Source organism: Eptesicus fuscus, chromosome 15, assembly GCF_027574615.1.
Source record: "Eptesicus fuscus isolate TK198812 chromosome 15, DD_ASM_mEF_20220401, whole genome shotgun sequence".
Classification (NCBI taxonomy): Eukaryota; Metazoa; Chordata; class Mammalia; order Chiroptera; family Vespertilionidae; genus Eptesicus; species Eptesicus fuscus.
In genome coordinates this window covers 70,246,032-70,263,068 of record NC_072487.1, presented here as the reverse complement: position 1 = coordinate 70,263,068, position 17,037 = coordinate 70,246,032, and the positions used below count along the sequence as shown (strand labels likewise).

The window sequence follows — 17,037 nt, the reverse complement described above, 5'->3', positions numbered from 1 at the left end:
TAGGGGCAATCAGGCAGGCAGGCAAGCAGGCAGACAAGTGGTTGGGAGCCAGCAGTCCTGGATTGTGAGAGGGGCAGATTAGAGAGGGTGTAGGCTGGGCTGAGGGACACACACCCTCCCCCGCCAGTGCATGAATTTCGTGCACTGGGCCTCTAGTCCATACATATAAAAGTCTAAGTGACCATTACAACCAGAACGACCAGCAGTCAGACATCCCCCGAGGGTTCCCAGATTTGCAAGAGGGCACAGTTATATGATGCGCACTGACCACCAGGGGGCAGATGCTCAACACAGGAGCTGCCCCCTGGTGGTCAGTGCACTCCCACAGGGGGAGTGCCACTCACCCAGAAGCCAGGCTCACAGCTGGTGAGCGCAGCTGCGGCAGCGGGAGCCTCTCCCGACTCTGCGCAACGCTACTAAGTGGTGATGGCAGGCACAGCAGGCCGGGATGAGCGCGAGCAGTGCAGCACCCGGACCCGGCTCGGACTCCTCCCTGGCCGCCCGCTACTTGGTACACTGCTACATCCCCCAAGGGGTCCCAGATTGCGAGAGGGCACAGGCCAGGCTGAGGGACCTCCCCCCATCCCCCGCCCCGCGTGCATGAATCCATGCACTGGGCCTCTAGTCAAAATATGAAAAGATCTGAGACTTTTATCAAAATGTTCCCAGAATTTAGCAGAATAATGCACTTAAAAATTGTTAATTCTGTGATGCTAGTGCCCTAATGCAAGAGCCACAGACAATTCAATACAGTGTTGTCTTTGCTGGGAGCAAAAAGAACGAAAGTGATTCTTCTGCTGATTAATTCAAGAATTGGTGCACTGTCTTGGGCCAAATCCAGCCTTCCACCTATTTCTGTAAATCAACTTCTTTGCAACAGCCATTTTTATTTGTTTATGTATTATCTATGACTGCTTTCCCACTGCAATAGCAGAGTTGAGTAGTTGTAATAGAAACTATTTGGCTGCAAAGTCTAAAGTATTTACAGTATTGGCCTTTTGCAGAAAAAAATTAACCTAACCTTAAGTTTATTTGCTAACCCTGCCTTAATTTATATTGGTAAAATTTTTCGAATAATTTTATGTCATTGATACCATTAACTTTAGTGTTCCCATCCCCTAAGAGTCACATTAAAAATGAACTTGAAAATTAGAGAGCTCAAAGATATTATTACTAACAGGGCCACTAAAATCTAATGTAGAGTTAAATAAACCAGCTTTGGGATTGAACTTTAGACTGTTAAAAATTTGGGGCTTGCAATTTACTAACTAGAATTGCTGAATTAATATCTGAGCCAGTTTCCTTGTCTATAAAAAGGAGTACTAGTTCATAAGGCTGTGATTGTGGAGACAGAGTGCATAACATAGTGCAGTGCCTAGCACATGGTACATTCATTAGTTTTTTGTTTTTGTTTTTAAATATCTTTTTTATTGATTTGAGAGAGGAATGGAGAGGGGGAGAGAGACAGAAACATCAATGATGAGAGGGAATCATTGATCGGCTGCCTCCTGCACAGCCCACATTGAGGATCGAGCCCACAACTCAGGCATGTGCCCTGACTAGGAATCAAACCATGACCTCCTGGTTCATATGTCGACGCTGAACCACTGAGCCATGCTGACTGGACTCATTATTTCTTACTACAATCACTACTACCACAACATCCATTATTTTTAATCCACAATAAATCTGAGTGCTAGTTTTATAGACTTGTATGATATAAATGAGGAAAGACTCAGAAGAGTTAAGTGACTTGCCCAAGACAATACAGCTTAGAGCAGTGGTTCTCAACCTTTCTAATGCCGCGACCCTTTAATACAGTTCCTCATGTTGTGGTGACCCCCAACCATAAAATTATTTTCGTTGCTACTTCATAAGTGTAATTTTGCTACTGTTAATGAATCGTAATGTAAATATCTGTGTTTTCCGATGGTCTTAGGTGAACCGCTGCTGTAGAGCCTAAGACCATCGGAAAACACAGATATTTACATTACGATTCATAACAGTAGCAAAATTACAGTTATGAAGTAGCAACGAAAATAATTTTATGGTTGGGGGTCACCACAACATGAGGAACTGTATTAAAGGGTCGCGGCATTAGAAAGGTTGAGAACCACTGGCTTAGAGGCAGGACAGGTAGTATGATAGCCTTGTCTACCAAGCTCTAAAATTCCATAATATTGTGACGCTTCCTATCTATAGAACACATATAATAATGATTAAACAATAAAATTAAATGAATTAAGGAGAAACTATATTATTATTTCTGAAGACATGACTGAAAACCAGAAAAAACAGTTTAAACATCCTGCAGACAGTTTAGACAAATGTAAATTCAGTTAATATATCTGAGGGAGGTGAAGAAGGATATAATTAAATGAATTAACAAAATGAATAAACAAAGCTTGATAAGACAAATTCCAAGCAACTGTATACAATGCTGGTGAGTTCATCTAACAAAGCTAGAGTCTTTGCTATAGCTAAATGATTTTAAATGTACTATTGTATAACTATTCAAGACTCAATTACATTTCTATTTCGAGCAGAAACCTTTTTATACAGATGCAATTTCTGCCAGCAGCAGTCCAAACACGCCAAAGTCACTGAACTGAAAATATAACTGTGACGAGAACATCAGCAGGTTTGTCTCCTGATCACTAAAGGAATAGCAAAAATAAATGAGAACTATTCCCCTGGGGCTTTTGCAGGGTTCACTTATTAAAACTACTTATGGAAAGACAAACCAGGCTTTGGTTCATATTTTCCTCCTGCACACATTTGACATTTCCCAATAAGAAGAGTATTTTCCCAAAAGTGTAAGGCTTTGTGAGTATGCTAGGAGCAGATGATGCCCATCTGTAGTCCTGTCCCTTAAGGGCATAAAGTTTTTAAAAATGGGGAGACAGTTTTACTAAGAATAGAATAAAAAGCTTCAACAGTTAAAATGTCTGAGAAAAATCAAACCCCAAAGTAATAGGCCCATGGGGTGCTTATATGACAACCCTAATAATCAGAAAATCTGAGACAGACGTAAAACGATCACTTTCAAGTTCAGATTTTTTCAGCATATCCCGGCATCCTACACAGAGGAAAAAATAAATGTCTCACCAAACTGACTTACCCGAGTGTCTTTGGTTTCATTAATAAATACCTGAAGACAGTGTATTCTTTTTAGACAGTCTATAGCAGCGATTTTCAACCTTCTTCATTTCATGGCACACATAAACTAATTACTAACATTCTGCAACACACCAAAAAATATATTTTTGCCAATCTGACAAAAATAGGTATAATTTTGATTCATTCAGACTAGATGCTATTGTTTTGTTGGCTGTTGTCAATTTTATTTGACAATCTAAGTGAAGAGAGGTCAGTGCCCAATTAAATAGATAGGTATTTAAAAATTTTTAAAAATACCTATCTGTTTTAAAAATTCTTGCAGCACACTGGTTGAAAATCGCTGGTCTACAGAATAGTGCTTCTTGACATTATTGTCAAGCTATCTCTTGAACTGATGAGGAGTTCCTAAATTTTACAAGTGTTAATTGGGAAAGTAATTGGTAGAGCAGTTAACATATACCATGTTCAAAAGAAAAAATATATACCGCCGAAACCGGTTTGGCTCAGTCGATAGAGCGTCGGTCTGCGGACTGGGGTGTCCCGGGTTTGATTCCGGTCAAGGGCATGTGCATTGGTTGCGGGCACATCCCCGGTGGAGGGTGTGCAGGAGGCAGCTGGTCGATGTTTCTCTCTCATCGATGTTTCTAGCTCTCTGTCCCTTTCCCTTCCTCTCTCTAGAAAGTCAATAAAATATATTTTTAAAAAAAAAGAAAAAATATATACCATGTTCATTAACATTCTGCTTTGTCACCTTAAGGAAATAGCACAGATAAAAAAAAAAAAATCCCACCTGGGGTCTGATCTGTAGCTCTGTATGTTGTGTGAGCGTCCTCTACACTTCACTGATTATTTTGTATTGTCTAACTATTGTGCATTTTCTTAACCAGTCAGTGGTTCCCAACCTCTTCAATATAAAGTACCCCTGTCCTTAATCATTCTCACTATGAACTCCATGTTTGAATAAATGTTTTCTGCAGCAACAAGAATTTATTAGGTTTCTAATATTCTGAACGCGGATTTCAGATCTTCACTACTACCTTCAAACACCCCTAAAAACAGATTCTAGAACGTTAACCTCATACCTAGGTTTCTATTATTGGTTCTAAAAGGGAACATAATAGAATTGCAGATGAAAAGGAGAACTATTCTAACTTACCATTTTGACAGTAGTTCTCCCCATGTTTCAAGAATTTTTTCTGCACATTCTTTGGATACATCACCGGATCCACTCAATAGGGGTTCATCATTATCTTTAATAAACAAAACACACACAGAAAGATAACGGAAGTGGCTATGCTAGCCAAAAACAATAACATGGAAATGGAACAAATTTGAAAGATTTTACTGGAAGCATAAAGGCATAATTTTTCTTTTAGTATACAGGTATAAATACAAAGAAATTAAAAATGACCTTAGGTGGAATGTTGTTGTAATCTCTCATTCTCTTGCTTTCCATACAGTAAACAATGTAATTGTATATTGACATTTGTTTACATAGTGATACGGCAAAATACGACATAAAAACATCAAGAGCTAAAGCGTAGTCCTGGCCAGTGTGGCTCAGTTGGTTAGAGCATCCCATGAACCAGAAGGTCTTGGGTTCGATTCCTGACGGGGCACATGACTAGGTTGCAGATTCAGGGAGTGTGTGGGAGGCAATCGATTGATGTTATCTCTTTCTCCCTCCCTCCCTCTTTAAAATGAATTGAAAAAAAGAGCTAAAGCTTCATTATGATCTAATCTATACTAAAAAAAATAGTCTGGCCCTAACTGGTTTGGCTCAGTGGATAGAGCACTGGCCTGTGGACTCAAGGGTCCCAGGTTCGATTCCGGTCAAGGGCATGTACCTTGGTTGCGGGCACATACCCAGTAGGGGGTGTGCAGGAGACAGCTGATTGATGTTTCTCTCTCATCGATGTTTCTAACTCTCCCTCTCTCTTCCTCTCTGTAAAAAAATCAATAAAATATATATATTTTTAAAAATAGTCTGGAATGAACTATGCTAAGATTTAATAATTACTGCCTCTGAATGATGGAGTTATATTTTCTCTCTCTTTTATGTTTTCCTGATTTTCTGCAACAGCATACATTAACTTATAATATAAAGCACAAAACTATTAAAAAGGAACAAAATGAATCATTTCAAATTTAATTAAAGTAATTAGGAAAAGTAAATTCAAATATGAATTCAAAGATTATAAGATATGAAGACAGTGAAAAAAGTGACACCGATTAAAGCATGTGAAAGGGACTGGAAAGTGTAATGAAAGTGGGGGCAAATAAGGATTCTGTATATACGTAATCAATCCTCTTTTGTTAAGACACTTGGGGAGTTTTCAACTTTTTGCTACAAATAGAATCAAGATGAACATATCTTGTTGTTTTCGCTGGGTATATGCCCAGAAGTGGACTTCCTGGGTTTAAAAAAAAAAAGCTTACTGACAAACTGCCTTTCAAAATGGTTTTAATAATTTATATTTCTACTGGTTCAGTACAACAGTACTTGTTTTCCTATGTCCTCACTACTGTTTTTCTACATTTTCTGGTTTAACTTTCCTTAACTAAGTTTGGGGCTTCACATACCTTATAATTAAATTATAAACTGATTTTTTTCCAAGACTCAGAAATCCATGATACTTGTTATTAACCTTTCTTACATTTGCCTTGGGCATTATCAGTTTAGATGGTGAGATAGGGAAGAGGTCACACTGAATGTGAGACATCTTCTGTAGATGGATGAATAAGGAAAAAAGAAAGGCTTGAGGGCACTAAGATAAACTTGTATATTTCTTTACTATTTTGCCAGAATTGGCCCTACTTTTTAATGCCTCAACTAATTCTCTACTCATTAAAATGTCAATATGATACAACTCTTTGGGGGAAGGCAGCTACAAATATGTACTAAAATTTACAAGAGATGACAATTCTTCAATCTTACAAAATTTTCTTTTATTGTTTTGGATGCTTTCAACAAATCTGGATAGTTTGAAATCTGTGTTTAGAGCTCCATGCACCTAAAAGTGGGGAGTGAGCAGGCAGTCTCAGTCACAGGATATTGTTTCTGAACACCCCCTCCCCCCACCAGCTTCCTAAATAACTGACTTTCTGCCCTGTAACACAAATGTCCTATGGATAAGGAGCCCCTCTAGAAGACTGAAGCCATTTCTTTCCAGGGAGCTAACAGATCACAATATGACTGCTTCCCTGGTTTGTGTACTGGGTTAGAAAGAATTAAAGGATGGAATGGCTACACAGTCTTCTTCAGTCCAGATCAGCACGGTATTACATACCAAGAGTTGTTATACACCAGGGAAACAATGTGGGGCAAAGGACACGCTCTCTTCCTTCACAGAGCTTGTGCTCTAGTATTCCCATTTCTGCCAAGATGTCATTAGTCCTTATCTCTCCCTAGTTAATTAGGACTTCTGAACCCCCTCTATTATATTTAAAAATCTATGCCAGCTATAGATGAGAACTAGATGTCAGTCCTAATGCTATGGTTTAGCTGGGCCCAAATTTCTTTGTAACTGGCAGATATTCTTTAAATCTCTAGTATGGAGACTTGAGCATTCTCTGGTTTCATAATAGTGTCTTTCCTAAATTTGGTGGGTTTTGTTTTTATTGCTGAGCTTAAGTGGAGGAGAGTTCTGTAAACTTTTACTTGCTTTGCCATGTTAAGCAGTACTGACCTAGAGGGGAAACTGCAAGTCTCAAGACCACCAGTTTATACAGTAGACAATCTCAAACAGCAGGAACAAGTTCACCTTTCCCAGTTTTAACACAGGAGTAAAATTGGCTTTGCAAGGAGACTCTAAATTGTATCGGTGACTTCTCCAAAAACAATACATATGCTTTCTTCGCACTTCAAAATACTTCATGTGACCCAAATGCACAGAAATGATGACAGACTAGGGCTCAGACCATTAACTCATAGACCTAAATTGAGTCCTTCCTGCTATTTCTAACTGTGTGACCTTGGCAAACACACTTTTCCGAGATTCCATTTCCTTATGTGCAAAGTAAGGATAATAATGAATCCTGTTTCTCAGGTTTTTTGTGTGCGGATTATATAAACACTAGTAGCCCTGCGCACGAATCCGTGGCCAGTAGCTCTCTGCCGCCCTCCTGTAGCTCTCCACCCGAAGCTCCGCCCTCCTGTAGCTCCCTCTGACCCCCTCTTCCCTCCTCCCCCTCATAGCTTGCTGCCCTGCCCCCTCCTGTAGCTTTTCGCTGCCCAATTGTAGTTCGAGGCCCCACCCTCCTGCAGATCCGTGATCTGGTTGTTACACAGTTGGTCGTTACACCTCAAGGTGTAAAGGAAAATTAGCATATTCCTCTCTTATTATATAGGATAGTATTATTTTATAAACAAAGTACCTGCCTACCACATATTAAACTGGATTAGTAATTGGTGGCAATATTACTAATAAATAATCCTAAACTGATTAGTCATAGGAAAAGTGGAAATTACAGAGAACAATGGGAAGTGGAAAGTCAGAGCTTGCTCTAAACTTGAGTAAAATCCATAGAATAATGAATATTATTTATCTTAACCTAATCAATCATTCCTGCCACCTCCGTGCCATTGTTAATGTACTTTCTTAGCCAGGAGTGCCCACACCAGCCCAAATATTCTTGCTGAATTCTCCTTGAATTGTCCAAGTCCCAGCTCAAAAACTACTCTTCACATGCTCCACACCACATTCCCCACAATGAAAAATGGATTTTCCCCCGTTTCCAGAACACTTCCTCTGAACCTGCTAGATGCTTCATATAATCTTCTATCATAAGCACCTTTTTCCCCATGAAAAATAAAGCCCTGGTATAAAATTATAAATTCGAAAATGCCTCCCAAACTTTTATCCCCCCCCCCCCTTTTCTCACTTTTATGTACACTGACAGATTAGTTCATAGATATACCATTAAAAAAAGAGGGAAAAACCCCAACTGGTAGATTCCTAATGTTTATCAGCGTAAAACCCCCAAATGTATAAATATCAATTTGTATATTTAAGTATTTTGTGACATAGTCATATGTGAAAGCCACTTTTGGCAAGTGGACTTGCCCGAGAAATGAATCTGATGAGATGAAAGCATTCAAGTGGAAGCTGTGTAAAACTTACTCTGAAAATGTGCTAATACTAGACTGATTCTTTAAAAAGGAACTAATTGTAAATCTCATTTTGTCCTACTTGATTACAATTATCTTAAAGAAGGTCCTGAGTTAATCATTCTTTGGATCTCCCAGTTTTTTACATATAGTAGATGTACATATTGAAAGAATTCCAAATGCTATGTCACGTTATCAATTCTCTGATAAAATTAAATCCTCCACCCCAAAATAGAACTGAGGCTCTCCCTATAATTTACCTTCCTCTTCGTCATCTTCTGGAGGAGATGGTATCATTGAGCTCTGCGATCCAGACTGTGGCAGGCGAATTGAGGGGCTGGCTGTAGTTTTCCTCCTCTCTCTTTCGGACTCACTTTCCAAGCACACAACTTCGTATAAAGTGTCAGTATTGCTCTTTCTCTCCTTTTGCTTTATCTTGAAGATGAAAAATATTATTTTATTAAGTGGTAAGATTCTTTATTTTTTAAATTGAGAACTACTTCTGACTTCATATAGGAGGTGAGAATAAAAAAGTATTACTTCAAATAGCTATACTAAAGGTAGCCTTTTCTAGATAGAAAAGTGTATGTTTACATTTTAAAACCCTTAATAAAATAGCATGTTTATCAAGCAGGGCTCTAGTTCTGCAATTTTATTTATTGTCTAAAGATTATATCATCAAACATCTAACCAATATTTAGTAAGTGTGAACTAGAAATTTAACCATTCTGTGGCTGCCAAGTTACTTTAAGGTATTCTTCAATGTTTCCCTTATAAAATTCTACATAAAAAATGTTTTAAAATATTCTAAAATAAAGTTTAGGACTAAGAAAGTCCTCTTATTTCCGTGTGTGTGTGTGTGTGTGTGTGTGTGTGTGTGTTTCCACTCCTTCAGCTTAATTGAAACAGTGTAGGAAACTTTTCTTTAATTGAAAGCTACAACTGGGGGGGGTTGGGGGGGAGGGGGAGAGGGAAGAGAGGTGAATGGCAGAAAAGAGACTAATATTATCAACAAAATTTTGGTAACTAAAAATTGGTTTGTACTTTGGTTTTACTTTGAGGCCAACATGTAACAGTTTAAGTGGACCTAAATTAAAATTAAGAACAGGGAATAGCCCTAACCGGTTTGGCTCAGTGGATAGAGCGTTGGCCTGCGGACTGAAGGGTCCCAGGTTCAATTCCAGGTCAAGGGCATGTACCTTGGTTGTGGGCACATCCCCAATAGGGGGTGTGCAGGAGGCAGCTGATCGATGTTTCTCTCTCATCGATGTTTCTAACTCTCTATCCCTCTCTCTTCCTCTCTGTAAAAAATCATAAAATATATTTTAAAAAAAAAAGAACAGGGAATAAAAAACTTTACCAGTACAATATTTAAATATCTTAAAATTGCAGATCACAGCCAGTTTAGGGAGCTGGAAGGAAAAAAAGGAGTGAAATACAGAGCAATAGGACAAGGCAGAACTGTAGGAAAAGGCACACAACTAGAAAGACATACACGCATAAAGTAAAAATACAGAAATTGGGGGAAGGGTAAGAAGTTCATTAGGTACAGAAATACCAGGCAGAACAGATTATATCATCTCAATGTTCATTTGGGTTCTTAAGAAAAATTAACCCATTCCAAGATAATGGCAACATGTCCTTTCAATATCATCCTGAAGCAATGTTTAATACCGAAGTTGGTAAACTTATCTGAAAAGGGCCAAATAATAAATATTTTAGGCTATGTGGACCAATAGTCTCTGCCACAACTACTCAACTGTGCTATTATGGTGCAAAAGCAGCCAGACAGTGAGTGTGGCTGTGTTCCGAAAAAATTTTACAAAAACAAGCACCAAGCCAGATTTGACCCACAGACTGTAGTTTGCAGACTTTTTTTCAACATGTCCACCCGATTTTGACTTAGCTACTTACTATTAATTAAGGACCCAGACTCTGTGAAGTTACATATTATTCTATAGATTTGTGTCCAGTAGATATGCAAATGATTTTTGTCCAACAGGAAAGATAACCCAAAGGTTACCTACAGCAGCAGTCACCAACCTTTTGGACCTCACGGACCACCAGTGGTCCACAGACCATTAGAACCAGTTTTACCGTCTGTTTCCCTCATTACTTAATGAACTAAATTAAAATCTTTGGCCGAAACCGGTTTGGCTCGGTGGATAGAGCGTCGGCCTGTGGACTCAAGGGTCCCGGGTTCGATTCCGGTCAAGGGCATGTGCTTTGGTTGTGGGCGCATCCCCAGTAGGGGGTGTGCAAGAGGCAGCTGATCGATGTTTCTCTCTCATCGATGTTTCTAACTCTCTATCCCTCTCTCTTCCTCTCTGTAAAAAATCAATAAAATATAAAATAAATAAAATAAAAAAATAAAAATAAATCTTTGGCACATATTCAATTTAAATTTGGAATTATTTTTAACTTTTATATATTATATATTTTGATAGGAAACAGGATTTACTTTTGTTGTTATAACTAACTCTAAAACATTAGTTGTTATCTGAAACAGCTGAATGAGCTATTAATGATATTTAGCAGTGGAAGAGCTCTAGAATAGCAAGCATTTTCCTATTTTTTATCTTGAGAGGTAGAGTGGTTTAGTGTATATGTGTGCATGGGGCTATATATACATACACACAGCAAACAGAAATAAGAGACCCAGGGTTCCAGTATAATTATACTAATGACTTGACTATATGGCATGTGCCACATCATTTAGTCTTTCAGACATCAGTTTATCAATTTATAAATAATAATTTTATATAAGATTTTAAAGTCTCTTTGGCAATTAAATTCCATAATTCCATAGTTTTAAGAATGCTTAGTTGGCCTTTTATTCACATTATGTCACTGTTGGAAAACCTAGTCTTTAGTAAATTATACCTGAAAGTTTAAATCTAAAAAAGCAATCTTTCTTTCCCTAATATGTTTCTTCTCTACTATGATGCCATCTTAACATAACATTCCCCACAGCTGGGAAGGCTTCCAGGCTAAAAAAGAATTACTGAGTCATCAGATAAATTTAGTAAAAGAAAAGAAGATTCCATTTATAAACATGCTTTTTTAAAAACATTTCTATGATTGTTTTCCCATACAGCAATAATATAAACTACATATATATTTCTTAAATTTGGTCTGCTGTTCCTTTCTAATGAGAACTGCAAAGTCGTTAAAAATTTAAATTATGCCTGGCCGATATGGCTCAGTGGTTGAGCATCGACTCATAAACCAAGAGGTCACCGGTTCTATTCCCGGTCAGGGGACATGCCCAGGAGTTTCGGGCTTGATCCCCAGTGTGGGGGTGTGCAGGAGCCAGCAAATCGATGATTTTTCTCTCATCGATGTTTCTCTCTCTCCCTCTCTCCTTTCCTTGCTCTCTAAAAATCAATAAAAATAAAAATATATTTTTAAATGATATATTTAGCAAAAAAAATTTAATTATGCTTAATTTAAGTAAATACTAAAAATACTCTTACAGAAAGACAAAAAAAACAAACACATTGCAATGGGAAGAGCCCTAATTGAGGCTCCTAGAAAGCTTAGGTATGTATCTTTTTCACACAACATCCCATAAAATCTACTATTTTACATCTTTGGATCTATAAAATGAGAATACTGTCTTCATTGGATCACTAAGAAAATTACGTAAGACAGAAAAAGTGAAAGTAGCTAGTAGAGTGATGACCACAATATATTAAGATGGCATCAATTAATGGTAGCTGCTATTACTTTTTTCTTTTCCTTTAAGAGAATTTTATTTACTTAATTATTTTTTAATACAAACATCTTTTTTTTTTAAATTAATGATTTTAGAGAGAGGAAGGGGGAGAGGGAGAGAAAGGGAAAAAGGGAACGAGGGAGAGAGGGGGTGAGGAGAGAGAGAGAGAGATTTGTTATTTTACTTATTTACACATTCATTGGTTGAATCTTTGTATGTGCCCTAACCTGGATTAGAACCGACAACCTTGGCCTATCCAGATGATGCTTTAACCAACTTAGCTACCCGCCCAGGGCTAAATTTTATTTATAGTTTACACTCAATATTATTTTGTATAGTTTCATGTGTACAGGATAATGGTTAGATAATCATATACTTTACAAAGTTCCCCTAATATTTCCAGTACCCAACACTTTATGTACTCAGGAAAAACTCTCAACCCAGCATCCTATATCCAGTGAAAATATCTTACTGGAATGAAAGTGAAATAAAGACATTTTTAGATACAGAAGTACATCTGCACTAAAGGAAAAGCTAAAAGAATTTCTATAGGTAGAAGGCAAGTGAGATCAGAGGGAAACTTGGTTCTTCAAGAAGAAATGAAGAGCAACAAAATTGATAAATGGGTAAAAATAAAAGACAATTTTTCCTCTTAATACATTTAAAATACATATGACCTAAGTGATAGCTCAGATCAATGATAAATCAGACTCAAAGTGGTTTCTCCTTTCTTATCTCCTCCCCACCCCCACTCCAATATTTATAGAAATGTATGGTACCTGTTTTAGTTTCAAAAAGAAATTTTCAGTAGTACTACGTTTGCTGAAGGGCCAGAATAACCTTTCATTAGGTGAGCAAACCCGGACTTTTGTCTCTAGAAGAAATCGAACAGGCTCCTGTACTTCTGTTATTACCAAATCAACAGCTGTGGTCATAAACAACACTTTATCTAGAGAGAGAGGGAAAAAGCAAATTTAAAAAATGGAAATATATTTGCTCATGTGATTAATGTAAAAGTAATTACTTGTATTATGAACTTTTAAGATAGCTTAAGGTATTGGATTAATTAAGAATCTAAAATAATCAGATAATTTACTGTTTTGAAAATTTAAATTCCATATTGAGAATTCTTTTCTTGGGTAGATTCTTTAAAGTGGAATTAGTACAGAAGAGCAGTATATACTTTACAGCTTATGAAATGTACTGTCAAACTATTGTATAATAATGACATATGTCTTCTTTATGCCACTCTCACCAAGGCTAGGGTTTCTCAACTTTTAAAATCTTGGTTAGTGGCAAGTGTTTATATCCTTTATCTATTTACCTATAATGCTATGAATAATAAGAAAAAAATTAAGGGGAAAAATGCTCAATAAGAGGGACTAGTTAAGCAAATAATGTTACATTTTCAGGATATGACATTATTCAACCATTACATGACTTTTGGTGAAGGTGCACACTTGAAACCTAATGACCAATGTCACCTCCATAAATTAAACAAAAGACATTTGGGAAGAGTATGAAATATCTTGGAAAGGTTATTTATGCACAGAATATCTGAAAAGCTACACAAGAAACTAGTCACAGTGGTACCCTGTAGAGTATGACCCTAGGGACTGTGGTAGATTTTTACTTTTCTCTATATAGAGTGTCCCCCCAAAATGTATGCAGACACTTTGAATAATTATAAAGGCAGTGATTATTGAAATATATTTCATTTTCAAAATTGAGCCATCAGCTGGTAAAGTGGGTATACATTTTTGGGGATACCTTGTATATCCTCTGAATTTTTAACCACATGTGCCTATATTATCTCTCCACAAAAGTAAATAAAATTTAGATGCCTGTAAATAAATAAGTACATAAGAAGGAAGCAGGGATAGGAAAAATAAGTGAGGGAACAATGATACTTGGTTTACACGTCAAATTTAGTAATAAACTAAAGAACTATTAAAATTCTTTGGTTTCACTAGAATTAGGTAAGCACTGGATACTTGTCAAATAAGTGGTCCTAAGGTTTGGGTATCTTCGTGGGACTAAAATTCTGTCCATAATGTCTGCAATCTTCATTACCTTTAGGAGTTTCTTCATTTACAACTTGAAAATGTGGGGATTTTGGATTCCAGCTCCCAGTGATAACATAAGATTTTCCATCTGAACTTTTGCCCATAGATTCCTAAAGAAAAGAGTAAAACAAGCATTAATGCCAAATTAAGGAAACAACAGTGAACCCCCACTTTGCTGCCTTTAAAAATACAAAAAAAAAAAAAAAAAGAAAATCAAAGAGTTTTTTTAATGGTAGAAGTGTATTTAAATAATTACAGTTAAAATTAAAGATGTTCCAATTATTTGTACAATTGTTCCGGAAAACATATACATAAAGTAAATGCCATAAATCATATCAACCTATATAAACATTAGAGAAATTTATTACTTAAACCTGTATGTTGAATTCTTCTGTCAAGTGAATAATTACTACATACATTTTAGTATTGAAAATATTACATTTAATAGAACTAGTACTAATACTACCTACTTTTATAAAGCTCATGATAGTTTGCAAACAATTCTCTCACAACTTTTCTCCATTGATTCCCACATCAACTCTACATAAACAAAAATTATTCACTAATACAGTTATGAAGCTAGTAAATATCAAGTCAGAAATAAATGTCCATATCTTGACATTTTGCTTTATAGCTTACAAGAACACCTTCATAAATGTGCTTTAATTTTAGATTCAGATAAGATAAAGTGAAACAATCTTTATTGAAGAAATAGTGTATAACTTAAAAAAAGAGAAAAAAATCCTTACCAAATCTAGTAAGTGCATGTCACTATTTCGTACATCTTTTCCTGGGCTAAGGAGAAGACCAAAACACCTGCAAAGAAAGAACTGACATAAATTTGGAAAAAAGAACACAAAAAAGATGTTTAAAAAATTCTTACTGGTGGAAAAAAGGACACACTAAAATTAACAATAAATTACTATTGCCAAATAATGCCCCTTACTTCATTAATTCAGATAAGCATATACTATGTTTGCCTTCTATTATCACATAAAGAAAGCATACTTATGAATGATTCATGAAAGTTTTTTCAAAGTGAATGAAATAGGCCCTGGCCAGGTAGCTCAGTTGGTTAAGAGCATTGTCCTAATATGCCAAGGTTGCAAGTTCAATCCCTGGTCGGGGCATTTACAAGAAGCAACCAATGAGTAACTGGAACAACAAATTATCCCCCTCCCCCACCTTCCTCTCTTTCTTTCTCTCTCTCTCTAAAAATTAAAAGAAAAATATTTAATTAAAAAAAAAATCCAAGTGAATAACCAAAAGAATTCCCATGGGAATAAAACATTTGCAAATATGTATTTTTTTCTCATCGAAGAATAAATTTTTAGAGAGGGAAGAAGGGAGGGCCAGAAAGGAGAAAGGGGGAGAAACAGAGAGAGACAGAGAGAAACATCGACAGGCAGCCCACCCAGGGATCAAATGGAAACCATTTGGTGTATGCGGACAACACTTCAACCAACTGAGCCACCAGCCAGGGTGCAAATACATTTTTGAATACAGTATGTTACTCCCTATACTGATAAAAACTAAAGTTTACATTTAAGCTAAATTTACAAGAAATGCTTACCTTTCAATGGCAAGTTCTTTATTAGTTGTTTGTTGCACATAGATGACAATCTTCTTATCAATTCCTTGGCGTAGTTTAAAGCATTGTCTGTCCTTATCTTTAGGAACTGCACTGTAGAACAACATATTTCATTATTTTTGCAAAGTATTTTCTTATGACATATACCAGAACACTTTTTGTTACATTACGAAAACCAGGTACAAAAAAGAATCACAGATTCTATTCGTTTTTTGCGTCTGGTTTTCAAATCATAAAAGATTTTTCTAGACTCCTTTACTAAAATTCACCCATTTTTTTAATCTCAGTGTTATAGTGTCCTTAAATTGGTTATTATGTAAATGTAGAGAAGCTTCAAACTAATTTTATTTCTTCATAGCTACTTTTTAGTTTGAGTAGATGCTCAGAACTCTCATGCAGCCTTTCATAGTATCTTCTACTAGTTCTGTTGCCATTAACTTGAAGTTTCCAGTAATAAGACACAGTTTAGATTTGCTGCATATTGGCTGCATCTGCCTCTTGATGTGAAAATAACATTACTGTATACTGTATGTAATCCACTAAATCATCTATAAAAGCTAGAAAAACCACTCCTCCATCCATTAAAATGTGGATTTAGTTTTTTTCATTTTTGTTCCTGAAAAAATTAAGTATTTATAAAGCACCTAGCATCTAGCACACAGCTGCTCAAAAAAAAGTTAAGTTTTCTTTCCTTTCTTTTTAGTCACTGGTTTTGACAAATAAATTATTATTGCCTTATTTATTTAAATATGTAAGAAAATATACTTAATCATAGATCCTTTGAATTTCGAATCAAGGTGCCTTCAAAAAATCAGAGATGAAGATGATATGGCCAACAGGAAGATGCTGCCTATCACTTCCTTAGGCAGTGATAAGCTAATTGTAAACCTGTTTAATACAGGCATTCATCATTTTACTGCACACTGCTTTATTGTGCTTTGCAGATAATGAATTTTGAAGGTTTGTGGCAACCCTGCATCAAGCAATTCTATTGGCACCTTTTTCCAAAAACATTTATTTTGTATCTCTGTGTCACATGTTGGTAACTCTTGAAACATTTCAAATTTTTCATTATTATTATATTTGTTATGGTGACCTATGATAAGTAATCTTTGATGTTACTAATGTAATTGTTTTGGGATATCACAAACTGCACCCATATAAGATGGTAAACTTAATCGATAATTATTACGTGTTCTCACTGCTCCACCAACTGGCCATTCCTGTCAGAACTCCCTATTTCCTGAGACACAATATTGAAAGTAGTCCATTAAGGACCCTACGATGGCCTCTAAGTGTTCAAGTAAAAGGAAGAGTCACAATCTCTCACCTTAACTCAAAAGCTCTAAATGATTACACTTAGTGAGGAAGGCATATTGAAAGCAGAGACAGGCTAACAGCTAGGCCTCTTGCACCCAACAACTAGCCAAGT

General features: G+C 36.4%; 1 protein-coding gene across 1 annotated transcript in view; it reads right to left on the bottom strand.

Annotated features, from left to right (window-relative positions):
- Positions 1-17,037, bottom strand: part of RABGAP1 (RAB GTPase activating protein 1) — a 119,643-nt gene that overhangs the window by 60,280 nt on the left and 42,326 nt on the right. The window contains exons 7-12 of the mRNA XM_008155269.3: positions 15,588-15,698; positions 14,764-14,830; positions 14,022-14,124; positions 12,728-12,897; positions 8,491-8,665; positions 4,277-4,370 (exon numbers count right to left, since the gene is read on the bottom strand). Of these exons, the coding sequence (XP_008153491.2) occupies positions 4,277-4,370; positions 8,491-8,665; positions 12,728-12,897; positions 14,022-14,124; positions 14,764-14,830; positions 15,588-15,698 (720 nt within the window). The remainder of the gene's footprint in view (positions 1-4,276; positions 4,371-8,490; positions 8,666-12,727; positions 12,898-14,021; positions 14,125-14,763; positions 14,831-15,587; positions 15,699-17,037) is intronic.